Source organism: Mauremys mutica, chromosome 19, assembly GCF_020497125.1.
Source record: "Mauremys mutica isolate MM-2020 ecotype Southern chromosome 19, ASM2049712v1, whole genome shotgun sequence".
Lineage (NCBI taxonomy): Eukaryota > Metazoa > Chordata > Testudines > Geoemydidae > Mauremys > Mauremys mutica.
The window spans coordinates 22,476,984-22,498,190 of NC_059090.1; the positions used below are offsets into that span (position 1 = coordinate 22,476,984).

A 21,207-nucleotide genomic window follows, 5' to 3' on the forward strand; every position below is an offset into this window, starting at 1 on the left:
CGCCGCGCCCTGCGCTCTAGAGCGGAAGCCAGCCTGGGGGCGGGAGGGGCGCCGCGCCCTGCGCTCTAGAGGGGAAGCCAGCCTGGGGGCGGCGAGGCCTTTCACTCACCGGGGGCACTTCTGCTGGCATCGCTGTCACACTCCTCCGCCAGCAGGTCATTCTGGCAGCTCTCGGTAGCACTCGGGCCTCCCCCGCGCTCGCTGCCCAGGCTGCTGCGGCTCTCCGAGAAGGCGTTGGAGTGGGTGCTCCCGCTGGGAGTTCTGGGGGAGTCACTGCCAGCCGCTGCAGAGACACAGGGGAGAGGTTTGCTGCAGGGCTGTCTCAGTCTGCGGGAGCTGCTGGGGTTTATGGGTGAGGAAGGGGCTGGGTTGCTGGCCCTAGACGTCCACAGAGCAGACACGACGCCAGCTTCCCAGACCCAACCCTGCAAGCGTGCCTCCTTCTGACCCGGGCAGGGCCCATCTCCAGCTCAGTCCCCCGGCCACCCTGCTCCACTGGTCATTCTGATGCTGTGGAGTCACGTGCACGAGGAACCAGAGTGAGTTCTGTAGCCTCAGATGGGAACCACTCACATTCCCTCACTGCCAGTCTGGGTGGGCGGGACTCAACTCACTCTGTTGTATTCGCTGGCACCAGGCCTGCCTTGGCCCGGCGTGATACACTGCCCCATGGAGCTCACCGCCCAGCAGGCAGCCACGCACCCAGCTTCAGGGGTGGAGAGGCCAACCCCAAAGCAGTGCCATTGTTTTAATGTGAGACCATATACCCCACATGTGGGTGGGGGATGAGAGCTGGAAGGCTTCGTGGCTGCAGGGATGGGAGTGGCAGGAGGCTGGTCCCTTTAGCAAACTATCGACCTCACAGTGGGCTGACCCTTCCCATCACCAGTCCTGCCGAGCCATCCTGTCTCCCGTTATGATTAATTAACCACTCTAGTTCAGTCATGCTCGAGGCCCCCGTTGCCATGCACTCTGCAAACACACATGATGGAGACTCCTTCCCCTCAGCACTAGCCCGTAGTTCCTGGGGATAGCCAGACCCGCAGCTGACGTAAAGTGAAGCCAGCAGAACGATGCCAATTTCCAGCAGCTGAGGAGCTGGTCCAGAGTGCACAGTAACAATTGTCACCCTACGCTACATTTCCATCACCCATTTCCGTGCCCACATGCAGGGGTAACAGCCGATTCCTCACCTGATTCCACGTGATGCTTCCTGATCTTCAAGCCCTTGGCTCCTCCAGACAAGGACTTGTCATCCAGGCTAGAGGAGCTGAATTCTGAGTCGCTCTCGCTGTCGCTAGAAACCACTGCAAGAGACAGAGAGGGAGGGGAGTCAGACCATTCCCAACATTCACAGTCCTTACTGCAGGGGGCCAGATGGAGCCAAAACACAACACAGGACATAACGACTTGAAGGCTTTGTCTACACTAGCACGTCTGTCGGTCAGGGGTGGTGTGGACAGTGCTACGTCAGTGGGAGATGCTCTCCTGCCGACATAGCTACTGCCGCTCGTTAGAGGTGGTTTCATTATGCCGGCGGGAGAGCTCTCTCCTGCCAGCATAGGGCAGCTACACAGGAGACCTTACATTGGCGTAGCTGCAGCAGTACACCTGTGCCGCTGTAAGGTCTGTAGTGTAGACATGGCTGAAGACTCTTCCTTCTCCAAGGTGTGATTCAGCCGTAGCTCCCACACAGCTATTCACACTTGGTCGGGCTTTTCTTTCTAGAGAGGTTTTACGATTCAGGGCCGCGTGTTACAGACTCAGTTCAAGTACTGGCCCGGTCACTTCGCACTCTTCCCGCCCCTGCCACTGGTTTGCGGCACGGCCCCACAGATTCCATACAGGGCCATGCGGCACAGCCTGTCCTTATGCTGACCCGCACTGACCACCACAAGCAGCCGCCCTGATTTCAATGGAGTGAAGTGCCGCTCAGCGGATCAGTGTGGGCCACGGTTATTATTTGTGGCGTGCTGTGTACATGAAGAACGATGGAAGTGCTGCATAAGCACCCAAGGAGGCGGCACGGTCCGGCAGGGTGGTGACCAGGCTAGGGAGGCAGGAGGGCTGGTTCTAAGTCCCACTGACTTGCTTCTGTGAGAACCTTCCTCTCTCAGTGCCCCAGGTCCCCGTGGGTGAAGTGGGGACAATGATACCAAGGACTTGTCTGCACATGGAGTTGTTCCTGAATGACTCTGGGTGTAGACACTCTTATTCTGGAATAGGAGTGTCCACGTAGGGAGCTATTCTGGAACGGCTGCAGTGCTTTAAATTCACACCCTACCTCCATTCGAGTTAGCGTCAACATGTAGACAAGCCCTAACTCTCCTTTGTGAATCTATGATGAAAAGTGCCAGTTAAATCCTCAGTATTACAGTGTCAATCACATTCGCTTCTATTCTATACAGGATTTCCCATGCTCATCACAGTAGTATCCGATCCGAGCACAATCCAGTCATGCATTAAGCCACCTTAATCTATAACATGCCACCTGTTCTCTCATCCTCTCCCCCGAAGGAGAACTGTGTGCAGAGGAGTGTCCTGTTTTGGCAGGGGGTGTTTGGTTGGTTGGCTGAACATAAATATACCTGCTGCTATGTGTTTATATCAGAGAAGGCAACGTCAAAGAAAAGCACCTAGAACTTGGGAGTGGAAAGTGGGCAGGTTTGGGATGGTCCTTCGTTCCATCGGCTCAGCACATCCCCAGATAAGGTTCTGTCTCCTGCACCGATGAGCATCACCCTTATTGTTCAGAGTTCCATTGGGCCAGAGGAGCACAGCTGTCGACCGTGGTTTTCATCTCAGAGCTTTAGATGACCTTTTAGATGTCCTGAGCACGCCAGGGCGCTCCTTGAAGAGAAGGCCCAAGACCCTGACCTCAATTTGATAGTCTGTGGGAAGCCAGTGAAGAGAGCGGAAGACAGGTCTGGCACATTCCTAGTAGCCTGTGCTGCTGGGGAAACACGCCGCAGCTTTCTGCGCTAGTTGGGGTTTTCTAAGTGCTGATGGCTTTGTGCCAGGTATATCACATTGCTGTAGTCCAGCCAAGTAATGACAACAATGTGAATCACCGAGGCCAGGTCTGGGTCACCGGGATGGGATGGTGTTTCCTAGGCAGGCAGAGATGTTACAAAGCAGTACTCATGGATGCCATGATGTGAGAGCTCAGCATCACGGAGGAATCCAAGAGCACTCCTAGACTACAGACTGAACTGACCAATTGTGCGTGTGTATCTTCAACCAGCAGAGCCTGCACCATGGCTGCACGCTCTTCAGAATGCTTCCCTCTGCCTGCCAGGCTCACCCCAGCCCAGAGACTTTGGGATGGATTTGTCTCCTGGACTGGTTGGGTGGCTTTTGCTCATTTGATTCAGGCAGCTGTATCTGCAGCCCAATAACCATCGTCTCATTCTCAAATATGGTTCAAAATCCTTGCGCCAAGTGTGAAGCTAGCTTGTCTCAGCCTTAAGCGAGTCAAAGTGACAAGCTGAAACATCCCCATAAAGAAAACACTCTCTGGTATTTATTGATAAGCTTTTCTATCACCATGATATCTGAGCATCTTGCCAAGCATACGGGAGTCACCCCTGCGAGGTAAGAAATTACCATTATCCCCAGGGCGAGGCGGGAAAACGGCGGCACACAGATTAAGTAACTGGCCCAAGATCACCCAAAAAGTTGGTGGCAGAATCCAGCGCTGCCATGTCCCAGTCCCTCAACCCCGGTACCAGCAAGGTGACTACAGAACTCCAGCACAAGGAACTGGGCACAAGTTGTGTGTCCAGCCTAAGGAAGAATATTTATTAACGAGCCACAAGATTTAGGGCCTGGGGTCTCACGAGGGGTCAAGCGCCTTTGAAATCAATGGGAGGTAAGGGTGCTCTGCGCTTTGCTGGATTAGGCTCTTGAGGTAAGCTAGCTACACACAGACAGTGTGGGCAAGAGAAAGCAATGCCCAGGCAGGTCCCCCAGAGCCGCCTGCCCCTCACCAGAAACCCGAGTGAGCCCAGAAAACGACGCTTACAGTGGGTGGCTTTCAGCCCTGTGCTGAGAACCAGCACTACATCTATGCAATAGTTCAATCTCACGGATGGGCCCACAGCCTGACCCTCTGCGCAGGGGAGAATTTCACCCCAAGCCCCATCCCCGCACAAGGAAGAGTTCAGCTGTCCGCAGGGTACAGAAAGGACTGAATATATCATGGAGGGTAAACGGGTCCCCTCAGGAGAGTCCTTCCTCCCCCCAGGTCTTTGCAGGGAGAAGCTTGACTTGCAGCCAAACTGCGCACTGTCGTTATTCTTCAGATCAAGAAAGGACATCGTTGCCCAATGCAGAGAGGAAGAAGAGCCCAGTGGTCAGGGTGCTAGTTTGGGATTCAATTCCCTGCTCTGCCACTGACTCCCTCTATCACCTTGGGCAAGTCACTTTGTCTGTCTGGGCCACAGTTCCCCACTTGTACAATGGAGACAGTGGAAATGCCCTGCCTCACTGGGGTATTGGAAGGATAAGTGCTTCAGAGACTGTGAGATGCTCAGATACTATGGAAATGGAAGATATAAAGTACCTAAGACAGGGCTGTCATTTTTCACCAGCACTCAGATTAACACACGGGCTTTGCAAAGCTGCACACTGATTTACATGGTACAGGACAGAGGCAGGACAAGGGCTAGTATATTTCCCCACATGCAGGCAGGCTGTTGAACTGTTGTACCAAGGTCCTCTGCGAGCGTTATCGTGTGCAGGCAGCTCGCTGTAGGACATGAATTTTCTTTTACTACAAAAATTTTAATATCTAAAATAAAGCATTTCTTGAGTTATCCTCTCTGAGTATATTAAACCTGGCTGCTGGCATTATTGGACGGCTATAGAAATTGACCTCGCTGCCAGCTATCTTCACAGGGCAATCTTGATCAGAATGGCTCTGCGATGCTGAAGAGGGAGTGCAGCCCGCCAGCCAATTTTCTCACTCCAATCAGCTTGTTCCTCAATGGCAGCAACTCTTACTGTGTTTCCGATTCACCCTCCCGGACTGGCCCAGCCTTCAGCTGTCTAACCGCGCTGTCAGAAGTTGGTCGCACCTCTCATCAGCTTTAATAAATACTGCTGAGAAAGGAGCCGCGCATAGCGGAGACCATAACTGCATTACAAATGGGAATGTACTAGCAGGGACGGATCTTCTGTCCAAGAGCCCCCCAACAAGGGGGTTTATTTTGTTAAGAACAGTCATTACTTCTCCCAAGAATCAAGCAGGAATGAAAAATCGCAGGCCTGTCACTATAAACCAGAGGCCTCAGCTAATTGTCCATTCTGATTCGATTGCCTCCGGCTGGGAGTTTCAAAGGAGCCCATGGGATTTAGGCACGCAGTTCCCACTGACAGTCACCTAACTCCCTCAGGCACCCCACCCTCCAGGTCCTACTGCTTGATTTTTATAATCACAGAAATGTTGGGCTGGAAGGGACCTTGAGAGGTCACCCAGTCCAGCCTTCTGTGCTGAGGCAGAACCAAATAACCTACAGCATCCCTGTGACAGGTGTGAGTCCAACCTGTTCTTACAAACCTCCGATGACAGGACTCTTCAACCTCCCTTGGAAGCCAGTTCCAGAGCTTAAATACTCTTCGAGTTAGGAAGTTTATCCTAATACGTAGCTTAAATCCCCTCCCCTTTGCTGAAAAGTAAGTGGACCCTTTACAGTTTATTAACAAGGTGTTTAGATTAACAAATTCTTCCATCTCTGCGCCTGCCTTCTAGAGCCACTTAAAAGGAAAAGTGGGGTGGGGGGGGGAAGGGAGGGGAAGGGGTTATTTGGGAGTGGTCTCCTTTACATCATCCACTGTGAAGAGGTGACTGCTAAGGAGGGCCCACCGATGAATCAAGGCGAGATGGTTTTATCTTGCAACCCTGTTTGGCTTTAAATGCGCCAGAGAGGGATGGCTTGGGATGAGACAGATATTAATGACTGCAAGACACCACTGATGGCAGGAGCAGCCCACTCTGCTCTAGCTTCCGCTGCTGCTGCTAGTGTAGATATTACCCAGAGTGCTGATGTTTCTTTTTAAAAGTAATTTTTCTCCCAAGGCTGCTTGGCTTGTTGCTGGAGCATTGCGGAACCCAGACAACATAAATCTGGCGCTCAAGCAGATGCTGATATATCACTAGGAGTCTTCGGGGTGGCTGTATTTTCAGAGTATGTGATATCTATCTTTGTCCTTCATCATCTCGTTCGGACTGAGATTTACTGCTGTGTTTTTAAGCAATCCTGCTGCCTTTCAAATGAGAATGGACAGCCAGCTCCTAATCTGCTTTCGGTAATTAAAGATCTCCATCAGTGTCCCATCTAGCAGCCTCTGCCATCTCCCATGCTCCTCTACCCCTCCTCTCCACCTCCAGGATCTTGGGGCTCGTAGCCTGCTCCCTGGGCAGACCTGGGTCAGTTTCACTGAGGCTGTTCAGAATCCTATGACCAATCATGAAACCAACAAGAGCCACATGCATTTCAGATGCTTGGGAAATCTGTGAACACTGGAGCTGGAGCTCCCAGAACTAGCATCTCTGATAGGCAGGTGCTGTCTTCTGGCTGCCGGAGGAAGTTTTTAAGCCCTGGCAATAAACACCTATCCCCCCACTCTGGGACCTCCAATTTTTCCCCCTTCAGTAAATGCTGCTCATGCAGAAGCCTGAGTAGCCAGAAGGGCCTTGTAGCATGCACTGAAACCCAACAAATCCTGGCTTCACCACCCCAACAGGGGAACCATACTGCAGAGTGGAGACGCCTCTGCTGAGAATCAAGTTCTAAGTGTCAGAAAAATCTTGCAGGTGCTCCATGGCCACAAGCTCTGGGATGAAGGCCATGGTGAACAACTTCACTCTTCTGGCACAATGGGGCTCTCTACAAATAAGGGTGAAGCTCATCTCCGTGGGAGACACGGCATTTGGGGGGGGGGGGGGGATTGGCCTGGGGATGGAGCAATTAACTTCTCCAGGAACTAAGGACCATCCCAAACCTCCCCACCTCCCGCTCCAATCGCCAGGATCAATTCTTTGACTTGCCATCTCTGACATTAACACGTATATTTTAGAAAACAAAACCTAAAACTCTACTGCACTGGATACGCCCCTCCCCCAGAGAGAGGATGAGAGAACGAAACATGACAGATGTTGGTCACATTGCTGAATGCCTGGCTGGAAGCGCTCCGATACTGGAAAGTGGTATAAGAACCTATACAGCAAGACAGGAGAGGAGAGTCACCACTGGCTTCAGAAACGCTGCACGCAGCAATAAAGCAGCTGAGGTAATCCCTGGGTTAGAACTCCAAGACTGCCTGTAAGAGCGAGGGCTGGGGCCAACTAAGGCACCGGAGCAGTGTCACAAGGCACGGATGCTCAGCGTCTGGCAGTCAAATTACAAAGGAGCAGCAGCCCAGCCCAACAGATAAGGCAATGAAGAGGGACTCTGGTTCCACTCCCAGCTCTGCTGTGTGGCCTTGGGCAAGTTACCTGGGCGAGTTCTCTGTGGTTCTGTTCCCCTCCCACCCTGTGTCTGTCTTGTCTAGACTGTGAGCCTATCAGAATGGGCCCAGATCTCAGCTGTGTGGGGTCCCTAGGTGCCAACATAATAAACCCGACAGCTTCTGTTGCTGTCTAATGATCTGAAAGACTGACTCCTATCCACACTCTCCTAGGCACCGGGAAATCTGAATTTGGGGTGAAGAAAGAGAGATCAGGAGGGATTCTGGGGAGGTTGGAGAACCCAGATAGACATTTATGCCCCTTCCCCTGGATAGCCCTGTGAATAAGCTCATATTAATTATAATACCTGACACTTGGATAACACCTGTCACCAGAAGAACAGAGTGCTTTACAAACATTAAGTAACTAAGACAACACACTGTTAAAAAGGGATAAATATAGGGATTAGTTCTCCTGCAGCCACGTCTGGAGCGGAACACAGTGGCTCTTTTAACAGCTCATAGCAACACTACACAACAGGTCAGGAGATGAAGAAGAATACTGTAGTCTAATTAAAACTGCAGGAGGCTTTTAGGTAGAATCATAGAATATCGGGGTTGGAAGAGACCTCAGGAGATCATCTAGTCCAACCCCCTGCTCAAAGCAGGACCAATCCCCAGACAGATTTTTGCTCCAGATCCCTATAATAGCCCCCCTCAAGGACTGAACTAACAACCGTGGGTTTAGCAGGCCAATACTCAAACCACTGAGCTATCCCCGGTAGCCAGTTGAAATTTGGCAAAGACAGCAGAGTCAATACCATTACTCTTAAGGAAAAGCAGCAGACAACAGGTGATCAGGACCTTGGCCTTCTGTCTCCTGGGCACTGCCAGAGGCCCAGGGCCCTCTGAGCCCACAGTGAAATCTGACTGAGTGGGAAGAACAGAATGTCTGCTGCTGATTCACCAGTACCATGCCATTCCCAGATGCTTTCTCAACCAAGTGCTGACCCAGCAGACCCTGCTTGGCCTGGGAGGACAGCACAAGGTTTTCTAGTCTCAGAGAGAGAAATCAGACAAACCCCTGACTGCTTTTGTACCCTCTTGCCTGCAACGGGAATGGTCTTACCAAGTGAATCCTTCACAGCGGGGGTGGGCACCAAGTCCCACGCATTCGAGCTGTTTACACCAGTCGAGTGCAGCTGAGTGTTGACATCACGTTTTTAAAGAGCACTTTCTGAGCTCTCTCCTGGAGCAATCAGCCCCTGGTACTGTGGGGAAGGAGACGTGTCTAACAACAACACCTCTCCCCCCCCCACACACAAAGTATCAGAGGAAAGGTGCAGAGAAAACAGCTGCTAAGCTCACAGGAAAAGACCAATTACAAACTACAAGTGCAATTGGGGGCAGCCCTGATGAGTCCCTGATGCATTCAGGGATAACGGGCCATGCAAGGTGTCCTGTGCCATCGTTAGACCCCACGTTTCTCTGTGCACAGTGCAGTTATGGTGCTGCAACCGCAAAGCACAGGAGGGATGTTTTCTTTGGAAAGAGGCAAAGGTGGCAGGGAGGCTGATCTTGGGGCTAAGTCAATCTAAGGCACTTCCATGGCCCTACTCCAGAGATGGAGGCCATGTCAGTACCTGGGCGGAGAGGGGAAGGGAAGAGGTGGGATGAAAGGAGGGTTTGATGGGTGGATGGCAAAAGAGTGGTGTGGTGGCTGAGGGGGAAAAGGGATGTTCTGGGGGAGTTAAGTCCTGTCAATAATAAACAATTTTCACTCTTTAATTGAGCAGAACATGCATTAATTGAGTGCCATAACCTGGGGATATAATTCCTGCACAAAGATGCTGCAGGAACCTAAGCTGTAGTGTCCTGCGCCCCACAGCGGCTCTCTGTGCTGCCCGCAGAGAGACTGACACCTCAGCACATCCCATGGCAACAGGACTTGTGCCCATTGTTAGAAGAGACAAGAGCTGGAGAACATGGCTGTGTGAAATTCTGATACCACACGCGATGCCACTGCTTAGGGACCAGACCCTGTTTTTTGAGGGTCGGCTCCTTTAATTTTTCTCCTGTAGGATTCAAAGGTGCCTGAAGAAAGTGTCTGCTATTAATCTGGCACCTCTCCCCTAGCTGCCCAGGTCCTTCCTGTCCTACTGCAAACACCCAAATAGCTAGCAGAGTTGACCTCGAGGACAGGAAACGTGACTGCCATTCTCATGGGGACAATACATATTTGTGACTTAAATAATAGCAGAGTTCCCATGGCAACTGCTTGTTTATTGCGGAAAGACTAAAGGCAACAGCAAATGCTGGTGTCAGCGAGGGAGAATGGGTGTGTACAAAACTCCTGCTTTTCTTCCACTAAGCACACTTGCAGGTGCCAGGCAGGGAGCAGTGACCAAGCGTGTTTCGATGGCTTTGTACCTCCCTTCCCCACCCGCTTCAGCTGAATGCCCCAAACAGAAGCCCATTTCTCCTCCCCACCCCAGGTCTTCATAGACGGCCACAGGACACAACATACACAGTTACCAGGACCCTACACAGATCCCTTACGGAGTTGGGGTGGGGAGGCGGGGGGAATGAGGAATGGCAATTTAGTTAAGCTGCACCCATGATCCCGAACTCCACCCACTGGAGTAAGCGCCACTAACTGTCCCAAAACAGTTGCATGCATCTGTTACGGGCAGCCGAGGCGTTAACGTGGCTTCAGAGTCATCGAAATGAGCACAGGGGTAGCCTGCCCCTCTCTGAGCTGCTGTTTCAGAGGGCAGGACAAAGGGTCACACGCAGGGAAAGTTTCTTCCCAGCCAGGAAGACTAGAATTATTTTTGTGTTAAAAGGAACGTTTCAAGTCCTGGGGCCAGCAGGGAGGTGTTGGATGGACTTGTCACAATTCAGCTGGTAAACGTGGGTCACATGTAGCAATAATATTGCACGTTTACACAGTGCCCTTTATCCCAAGGTTCATACACCCAGCACTGCCGAAATGCAGCCAGCTCTGGGCCGAGGCTCAGCAGCCGACTGGCACTGAATGCAGAAGTTGGCCAAGGATATGTGGACAAACCCATAACTTCTGAACGTGCCTATAATGCCCACGTAGAGCAGGCTGGACATTGGGTTTTAAACTCTTCCCTGAAAAGCCACATGCTCAGCTAACAGGTCCACGTTGCTGGAATTCACACCCGTGGTTCCACCAAGCCTAAGGATTTCATTTGTGATGCTTAAACCATTGAGCCATCCCCTCACCCCTCAGCAGTCACAGTGCAAGAACAAGTGACTGCTTCGGGATTGATCACGTTGACAGGCAGGAGCTTGCCCCACTGCTGTAGTATCTGAGCAGCTTGGTCTCTACTGGATCTCCCGCAATGCCCCTGCGAGGCAGGGCAAGGCTATTATCCCTGTTTACAGATGGAGAGCTGAGACGCAGAGAGACCGAGTGACTTGCTCACGTCACCCAGGGAGTCTGTGGAAGAGCTGGGAATTTAACCCAGGTTTCCAGAGACCCACTGGACCATCCTTCCCCTCGGATCAGCGCAGGGGACTCAAAAATCAACCGACCAACCTAATCCCCATGTGATGTTATTCCACAGCTGCAGCAACTGCCTGGTGTGCTCTGCTGTAAGGCCTTTACCCGAGTACAAAGCTAGACTCATCGATAGAGGCCTTCCCTTGAGGTATGTAAAATATGATGTGACAAATGTTCACCTCAGTCTGACAGCCGGGATGAGGAGCCCCTTCTGCTGGGATATAACAGAGAGATTTCAGCTTCCAGACTTGCTGCTGCATACACCTGAGCTGCTAAACTACTCAGCTACATGCAGCAGGTTAATTATGCTCCTGCTGCCAAGCAGGTTTTTCCTTTAATTCACCTTGATGCCAAGGCTTGATCCCAAGTCTCCTGTGCTTTGCTTCAAGTCTTTAAAAGCCTGGAGGACTGAGGTCACTGTGAAGCCTCACAAGAGGCATTTGTCTGCCTTAAGCCAACCGTCTTCCTCTTACTGTCGCCCAAGGGAACAAAAAGCCCATTAGGAGCAGCCTGAGAAGTTAACCTCTCTGGTTTTGCTAGAGAAGCAGGTACATTAATGCCATGATTCCTTTCTGAGCACATCTGCTCAATAGAGGTGGGATTTTATATGGCGGCCGTACTGGTCTTGTGTGCCCTAAGCTTGGGAAGGTGTTGGCCAACACACGTTAACAGCCAGGTAGCGATAAGACATGTTAAACCGGTCGAGTTTGCCAGCTGAACATGTGCTAATGGCATTCTGTCTTGTCTAAAGCAGGCTGTTAGCATGTGTTACCTAGCACCTTCCATACCCTAGCCCAGACGGGGTGCGGCTTTCAATACATGCTGGTGACATAACTGCAGCTCGTGGCTGGGTGCCTAGGGGATGCCAGCTCAGCACATGGCCTCGCAGTCTGATTATCTGCCAAGGCTGCACTGAAAGGGGCAGGCAGAGCCGAAGGGAAGGGAGTGGGTTAAACATCTGAGCAAGAGGGGCCTGGTGACAGGAGCAGAGAGGGACAGAGTGCTGACGTGTGGGCACCAGAGCGGGGAAAAATCAGAGTGCAAGTGATTCATGCCTTGACTCACTGACCTAGAGAACATCCTTCCCCTGGGCCTCAGCTCCCCACCTGTAAAACAGGGGTAACAATCCTCCCTTCTTCACCCGCTTCGTCCACCTCATCTAATTAGACTGGCAGCTCTGCTCCCTCTCCCTGTGCGCTTGTACAGCGGCCAGCACCTTAGGGGTTGGGGAACTGTCTGCCACATCTGGGGAGGGCAGCTACCATAAGACACGTGGGAAGGCGGCCAGGGGAAGCAGATCCCCAGCAAGATCCAGCCTGCATCAGGGAAAGAAAGGTTGTACACCACATTGGAGATGGTGATTTTGTGGCAACCACAGCACTAGAGCCATGTCGGAGAAGAACAAGGGAAGAAAGTGACAGGATATTAAAGGGGGTAAGGACCCGTTTGATATTATTTCTCCCATAAACCACAACAAGCCATAGATCTGTAAGCACGCGAGAAAGGAATAGCACCGCTTGGATCAGTGAAGGGGCCCGGTTTATCAAAGCGGCTTTGTTATTCCTGGGCTGCTTCTTCACTGTTCCTGGTGCCTGAACGGTATTTATGGGAGCTCCTTATTCAAAACAAACTAGCCAGCCTACTGTGAGAGCAACGTCTGACCTGAGCATCCCGGCCTCTCTTCTGAGGTTTCTACAAGCTTTTGAAACAGAAAGGTCTTCACTGACAGCAGTGGAATCAGGCCAAACGTAAGAAGGACGTAGTATGTTCGGGTAGGATTTTATTACACTGGTTGCATCTCTCAGACTGAAAACTCTTTGGGGTAAGGTCTTTGTAATGGTTTCTGCACAATATGTACAGACGATGGCAGCACTAAGCAAATACATATCAGTAATTTTGTTTACACTTGTAATTATTTTTTCTGGAGAAAGGCCAATAATTGTACCCAGCACCATGAGGAAGATGATTCCCAGTACCATTTTACAGATGGGGAAACTGAGGCAGTCTGGCTAAGTGCGTGGCTTGCAGACAGAGTCAGTGCCACTGGTTCACAGTCCTGTGCTCAGATCACAGCTCTCTTTCAAGAAACAAATGATGAGTAGCTCATTTGGTCTGATTCCTCTACTTCACTGATGTGTGGCTTTTCACCTCCAGTTTCACATGCATCTTCTATGCACATCAAAAAGAGAGAAATGCTGTTAGGCAAAGCCTTTGGCACTTAGAAGGGCAGGATGGGTACCCCCAAGGAAGCCATCTATATCCTCACTGTGAAAAACATTCAGAAGAGAGAACCCTAAATTCATTAGAGGTCTGATCTCCCTTGCACTGAAACCAAGGAGAGATTTTGCCACTGACTCCAATAGGAGAAGGACCAGAGTCTACGGGTATGTCTATACCTCAAGGGGGGTGGGGGAGGACCCACATCCACCTAGGTCAGCAGACTCAGGCTCACGGGGCTCATGCTACAGGTCCAAAGAGAACAGTGTAGAAAGTCCCACGAGGGCTGGAGTCTAGGTTCTGAAACATGAAGAGGGTTTTGGAGCCTGGGCTCCAGCTCCAGCAGGAACGTCCACACAGCTATTTTTAGTCCGGTAGCACAAACCTCATGAGCCCCAGCCCGCTAACCCGGGCTCAGAGACTGGTGGCCGTGGGTTTTGTTTTGTAGGGTAGATGTACCCTAAGGGATCATTTGAAAAGTCATTAGGCCAAATTTTGCTCTCAGTTACTCTGGCATAATTCCACGGTAGCCCCATTAGCAGCAACAGAGCCACTCCAGATTTACACTAGCGTAACAAGGTAGAACCCTGCCTGCTTACTATTTCATTAGGACAAATATAACCTTTTTAGTTCCCGTATCCTATCTGCTACAATCCAGGACAAAACACCTGGTACAAGAATAAGTTTCCAGGGTACTGGTTTTAGGCACCCTGGGCTTAATCCAAAACCTGCTAAAGTCAACGGTAAGACTCCCACCAAATTCCATGGGTCTGGGATCAGCTAACCTCTTAAAGGAGGAACATTTTAGTTGAGCTACTCTGAGTCCTTAAATATGTCACTTGGTCCATTTGCCAAGACAACCTCCTCTAACCCTCTCCTGGGTGAAAACACAACCGGCCTCTCTTGATCAATTTTGTCTTTCATTAGGAAAATTTCAGTAGGGGCTGGGAGTGCTACCTTAGCCTGGGCCTTAATATGATGTTAGCAAAACCAAACTCCCAAGACTCATTATTAAAAACGCCATTTCCTGCATTAACATTGATGAGATCTAGCCCCAAGCATGAGAGAAAGAGTAGAAAGAACACTTCAAAGTTCCCCTGATTTGGGAGGCTTAATGGCAAGAGGCAGCAGGACGGCAAGAGCAGGCAGTTCTAATCCGCGCTGGAAAGAAACAGAGAGGAATCAACACAACATGGTGGTGCTTTAGTTCTGCAGCATTGATCAGCCGGTCCACAAAGGAAACTGGCAACTCGGCTCTCCAAAAGTATCCAATTGTTTTTCACCCAGATGACACTAGGGAAACCAAGTTCTGCTGCTGCTGTGATTAACAGCAGAGCTGGGTGTGACCAAACAGAAGCGGTGGCTCGACACAGCAAAGGCAGCGACTGGGGATTGTCTGCGTACGTGGAAGATGCGAGGGGGACAGGGGACGTGGTACAGAGCTGGAACCTTGGGAGAGGCGCTTCTGCCTCACACCTACCACATCCAGACACTCGTTCAGAGGGGAAACGGCACAGCACACGTCCTATTTGCTGATGGCCTCAGGGCCAGACTGAGACATGCCTGGGGCCCCATTTCTGGGCAGGACTACCAACTGGGCCCCTGCCACCTCCCTGCCACTCACCAGGTAAGAAGGCCCACTGCCTCCAGTATGCTGGGGTGGCAGTGCTGGGGGGGCTGCAACAGGGCAGGCACGCCCCTTCCTGCCTCCGTTTCTCTTATCTCAGGGCCCTTTGAGAAGTCCACACAGTCCTAACAGGTGTAAGATGATTCCCCTGTTGGGGTTCCACTTTATTAAGGCCAACTAAACATGACAAACTCTGACCTCTTGGGCTGATGGGATGCCCAGCCCTCCTCCTTGAGGTCTTTGGGAGCTCCTGGGGTCTTTGGGAGCTCCTCTCCCTTAGAAGAGCTTCTCTCTCTGAGGACCTCTCTGAAACTGAGCCCTGATGGCTTTTTAGCTGGCCCAGGTGCTTGTTATTCAATTAACTACCCAGAGGGGCTTATTTCTCTTTCATTAGCTCAGCATAGGCAGCCTGGGCCTGGACTCCCCTTGACTACCAGTGACTCCAGCTCCTCTCCTACTCCCTCAGAAGAGGGTTTTATACCACTTCCAAAGCAATATAAGGTAAATTGGAAAAATTCCCCCTTCGGCTGGAATATGAGCGTCCGCGAGGGAAGGTATTCCTGTATAGCTATAGCAGTATAATTACACCAGTATAATTCTGCCGGTAAGTTCCTTTATTCAGCACCTGTTAAGTTTTGCTGGAGAGAGAAAGTGAGTCTTTCATTCTACCTAGTAGGCCACGCTGGAGCCACCACACTAAAGCATAGGAGCATCCAGGCCAGATAAGATCATTGATCCGTCTACTTTATCTGCTTCTGGCAATGATCAATGCTTCAGAGGACGGCAGAAATCCCAAGCTCTTTGTAGGCTGCTATCCCGGGGCTGGGGAGGAGTGTACTTTCCTAGCACTGCACCTATCAGTTTGTGCTGTGAACCCCTTCTGCACTCCACCGACGCACACATGCTCCAGGGGAATGAAGGCCGACAGCTTCATTTCACCGAGCCTGAGCTGGTTCGTTCAACCCTTCTCTGAGCCGACTGCCTGGAAACCTTTGTCAACCTGTGTCGCTCTCCAACAGCAGTTACTATCCTGCCCAAACACGAGCAGGTGCAGATGGCTCGGGAGTATCCGCGGAGCCTTTTGCCTCTGGACACTGGGCTAAATCAGCAGAGATTGAACATGGTCACCATCTAATGGCTGATCAGTGGGAAGGGCTAAATGAGCTGGTGGGACGGATGGGATGCCGCAGCCTAGGTCTCAGCAGACAGGGGCTACATCACAACCGATCCTTCTACTGGCAGCCTCAGCAGAGGGCTCAAGGATGGAATAGCCCAGCGTTTCTCAACTACCAGTCCGTGGATTGGCGCCAGCCCCTGAGAGCTTCCTGACGCAGTTTACGAAGGCAGCAAGCCAGTCCCTGGTATCAGAAAGGCTGAGAAACGCTGGAAGAAACCACAGAGATTTGAACGCCCCTCTCGTCCCTAGCCGCACAGCCCTCAACTTCATCTACGTCTCTTCGGCGTGGAAGAGAGAAGGATACAGGGTCTCAGACAACAGAAGCCAGCCTCTGCCATTTGGAAAAGCAGACATCTCTTATCAGTGAAAGATCCCACTCATCTGCCTCCAAGAGCGAGCTCTTCTGCCTGTTATAAATGCAATGCGCACACCACACGTACAGAGCAGCCACGCCCCGTCTGGCCTCTCACAGTCCTGTAATCAATCGTTATTAGCAATGATTGCAGGGGGTGGGCTGAGATGAGCAGTGCTTTGCCTTGCACACACTAATAACCCCTTGTGGGAGGTGGGGCAGTATCATTATCCCCTAGCTACAGAGGAGGAAACTGAGGCACAGAGCTTGGGGAAAGGATTTGAGTCACACACTGAGCGAATGGCAGAAACCAAGAGCTCCCAGTTCTATGTGCTAATCACTAGGAAACACGCACTGCTGCAGACCATACCGTGCAAGTTAAAGGAATGGAGTCCCCATCACACTCCTTTCCTTCACAGGTCACACTGACCTCAGTCCAGAGCAGGACTGGCCTGCAACAAAACCCTTTCCTTTACTACAGGCACAGGTCAGCCAAATCCTACCACAGCCCAGCTGGCCCAGTCTCTAGATTTAGCCCTAGAACCCTGGAAAATGCAGAAATCCAGCTCAGCCGCTGTGTACACTGAGTGGATGTTTTCAGAGAACTATCCACAATGACGACAAGATCTCTTTCTTGAGTGATAATAGTTAATTTAGACCCCATCATTTTATATGTATAGTTGGGATTATGTTTTCCAATGTGCATTACTTTGCATTTATCAACACTGAATTTCATCTGCCATTTTGTTGCCCAGTCACCCTGTTTCAAGAGGTCCTTTTGTAGCTCTTCGCAGTCTGCCTGGGACATAACTATCTTTAGTAGTTTTGTATCATCTGCAAATTTTGCCACCTCACTGTTTATCCCTTTTTCCAGATCATTTATGAATATGTTGATAGGACTGATCCCAGAACAGACCCCTGGAGAACACCACTACTTACCTCTCTCCATTCTGAAAACTGACCATCTAAACCTACCTTTTGTTTCCTATCTTTTAACCAGTTACCAATCCGTGAGAGCATCTTCCCTCTTATCCCGTGGCAGCTTACTTTGCATAAGAGCCTTTGGGAGGGACCTTGCCGAAGGCTTTCTGAAAATCTAAGTACACTATATCCACTGGATCCCCTTGGTCCACATGCTTGTTGACCCCCCCTCAAAGAATTCTTGTAGCTTGGTGAGGCATGATTTTCCTTTACTAAAACCAGGTTGACTCTTCAACAAATTATGCTCATCTATATGTCTGACAATATTGTTCTTTATTATAGTTTCAACCAGTTTCCCTGGTACTGAAATCAGGCTTACAAGCCCGTAACTGCCAGGATCACCTCTGGAGCCCTTTTTAAAAATTGGCATCACATTAGCTATCCTCCAGTCATCTGATTTAAATGCTAGGTTACAGACTACAATTAGTAGTTCTGCAATTTCACATTTGAGTTCCTTCAGAACTCTTGGGTGAATACCAATGGGATGCCTCAGCCCCACTGCACCCGACTCACTCCCAGTCCTCTCGAGACAGGAGAACGCAGGGAAGAAATTAACGACTGACCTCTCCCTCTGGCCCAGGTGTAGGAGCGGTTTGTCCCAACGCCCTTCACTTCTTGCACATCTGGCTCGGCATGTCGAGGCCGCAGACGCAGTTCGTTGGCTTTGGTGGTTTTCAAAGGCATGATGTACTTAGGCAGCCCTTTGTAGAACCATGCGCCAGACCTCTTCCAAACCTGTTCGGAGACAGAGACGTATTTACCCATAGGCCAGTGCGTGTTCCTAGCAGGAGCATGTGGGCCCAGAGACTGCCCCATCGACTGTGCTAGGCCAGCATGCTTTGGCTGGCTAGCCCCCACCCAACTGAGACCTGCAGTGACAGAGTGACACCAGTTCCCTGGAGCAAGTTATTATGTGAACATCAGGACATCCCTGTGGGGATAACACTCATCACTGCTAGAGCGACATTCCTCTCCCCAGGCCCTCTTCTGAAGCTCCATCTCTCTCCTAAGACAAACACAAAAGGAAGGAGAGTTCAAAAGGCTCCTCTGGAGCAGACCCAGCACGCTTTGCAAAGATCACCGGTCAGACCCACTGCAAGAATCCGGTGATCCCCGGGGCGCTCTCTGCAATGGACAACCTTGCCCATGCGGCAGCAACAGATTATCAGAGATTTCAATAAACCAGATAAATTCAAATTAGAAATAGGGCACAACTTTATAACAGCAAGGTCAGGTTAGCTGATTAGCTAGTGCAACCAGCTAGCAGGGGAAGCAGTGGATTCTCTCTCTGGAGGTCTTCAGATCATGGTGGGATGCCTTCCTGGGACATGTGCTTTATTCAAGTAACTCCAGAATTAACAGGATGAAATCCTATGCCCAAAATTTATACCCCTGAGCTCTCTTCCCACCAGGCCAGGAGCAGGACAAACTGCTACCTTTCAGGTGGGGCCAACTTTATTTCCAATGAACCTCCCAACCCTTCGCCCCATCTCCACTTGCGCTTCCTTGCGGCTAAGTATAACACATGGAAGCCCCTACCAGCCCCTAGTCTGGGATATCCCCTAGCTGGACACATGCTCTCACTAGATAGTCTACTGGTCCCTTGTGGCCTTAAAAATCTATGATAAGACACAAACCTCCTGCAGCAAACGGATCTGAAAGAGCACGCTCAGCTCAAACGAGCAAGTTCCATCAGCTTCCAACACAGCTACTTGTGTGCTTAAAGTTGTCAATGGGCCAAAGAGTGTTGCTGCATCAGGACCGCTTTGCTTTTGAGAGTTCTAAGGGGCAATGCTAAACTAACCCCAAAATAAAATGGATGTGACCTACCCCACTTTGCCTTGGGGATTAGGAAATAGAGGGAATAGAATCCCCATAGCTCCTGAGGAACCTCCTTTACTGCTCCCATGGGGAGGAGCGCCTGCACCTCCTGGATAAGGAGTTGCTCGTGAAAAGGGTCCCTGAAGGGGGATGAGGAAAGTGGCATGGAATGGACGGGAGGAGCAGAATTGGAGAGAATATCCCACTTCTACTGTGTGAAGAACCCAGCGGTCCGATGTTATTTGGGATCAAGCACGGTAGAAGTGGACTAGACGATTCATAAAACAAGGGGAAAGGATCTGGTGTGGGGCGGGTGCGCCGACCTCGGCCTTGCCCAGACAGGGGATTGGAAGAACTACAACTAAACTAAACTAACTACGCTATGAAAAGAACACTTGCTCAGCAAGCGATCACCATTCCAACGGCCGTCACTGGCGGTACCAAGGAATTGAGGAGGGGCCGGGTCGGCAGGGGCATATATTCAGCACCATGAAGGCGCTACTGCAAGGGGTTCCACAGCCGACCCAACCCAACGGGTGCTGCTAAGGGAAAACTTTCCAACGACTGTGCACACAGCACGCGCACACCTAAATGGAATCGGTATGAGCAATCACTCGAAGAAGAACTTGAAAATACAAGCACAAAGAGAAGAAAGCTCAGCCAACTCAAACGTGCGGCAGGCATGGAAAGGGCAGTAACTTGTAATCTCTCTCTAATTTAGTTTTTAATAACAACACTGCGATGAAGCAACCATGTTAAACATATTTAACATAAAGCGTGGGGATGCGGAGGAGGTGAGCAGCAGCGAAGAAGAATAAATACTGGAAAATGCAATTTCATTTGAGCCTCCCAGCACACAGAATAATGAACTAACGAGACACGGTGTCCAAGAATAAGTGAATATATTACAACAGATCAAATCCTTAAATATTTCATGCAGAATGTGAATCTTGCAGTTCTGCTTGGGCCTGGTGCAGCTGACGGAGGAAACAGCCGTACTTGGTGGTTCTTACTGAACTTTTCACCTGGTGTCCTCACAGCACTTTGGAAGTGTGGGTCTCAGTACAAACAGAGGTGCAATGGTGGGCACACTTAATTGCACCAGGGATTCTGCAACTTGCATTTTTACAGCAGGGCATAATCAAACAGTGCTTGAAATGCTTGATGATGATAACAGCATTTAGCATTGCTAGAGGACTTTTTGCATGCAGGGAAGAATCAGCATCGTCCCTGTTTCACAGAGGAGGAAACTGAGGCATGGAGAAGTTAAGTGATTTACCTACAATCTGACAGTTGGTTAGAGGCAGAGTGGGGAACAAAGCCCAAGTTTATCAATTCACAGTCCAGTGCCCTCTGCACTGGTCCATGCTGCCTGTCAGGCTCAGCACTGTGGTTCTGCTATACCAGCTCAGCCTCGGTGTAGTGCTGGTTCTTTTTAGTAAGTCAGTTGCTCTGGCCTCTAACATGCTTGAACGTGAAAATATTTTAGGGCTGAACATGAACCACGAGATCAGTCACCAGTGACTGGCCCGGAAACCCCCTTCCGCAGTGTGACAGACCCTGGGTTGAGTCGTGAGCTGAGCCACTGTGCACCTCCATAAGAAGAGGTGGATTCTGAGAGGGCAGGGGTTGAAGAACTATGGTTCCCAATTCCTTCCCCAGTATAGCAACAGAAACAATAGCAATTAAGCAGTTATGCTCCAGACAGCCAAATCTCCGACACCTCTCCCCACTTGTTAGCTAATAAAGAACACGTTTGTCATTTCACATTGCTCCCACAACATTGTCTCTGCTGATAAACGTAAGAGGGAGTGGAGACTTTTCGAGGGAGCCAGTACTGAGGACACACTCTCCTGCTGACATAGTGCTGTGCACACCGGGGCTTAGGCTGATAGAACTATGTTGCTCAAGGGTGTGGATTTTTCACACCCCTAAGGGACACAGTTATACCGATGCAAGGCTGTGGTGTAGACCTGGCCTCAGACATGGGCCCAAAGTCAGAGTGGATAAAGTTTCACCCAGCGGAAGCTGAATCTGTGGAAAGTCTCCCC

At 50.6% G+C, this 21,207-nt stretch overlaps 1 protein-coding gene across 10 annotated transcripts in view; it reads right to left on the reverse strand.

Annotated features, from left to right (window-relative positions):
- RPH3AL (rabphilin 3A like (without C2 domains)) overlaps positions 1 to 21,207 on the reverse strand; it is a 97,718-nt gene that overhangs the window by 14,781 nt on the left and 61,730 nt on the right. For 9 of the 10 annotated variants that reach the window (XM_044993730.1, XM_044993731.1, XM_044993725.1 and 6 more), the window contains 3 exons: positions 17,899 to 18,070; positions 1,194 to 1,307; positions 110 to 283 (listed from right to left, as the gene is read on the reverse strand). In XM_044993730.1, the coding sequence (XP_044849665.1) occupies positions 110 to 283; positions 1,194 to 1,307; positions 17,899 to 18,070 (460 nt within the window). Of the gene's footprint in view, positions 1 to 101; positions 284 to 1,193; positions 1,308 to 17,898; positions 18,071 to 21,207 lie in introns of those variants that run through there. The other variant, XM_044993732.1, reaches the window with a different exon arrangement.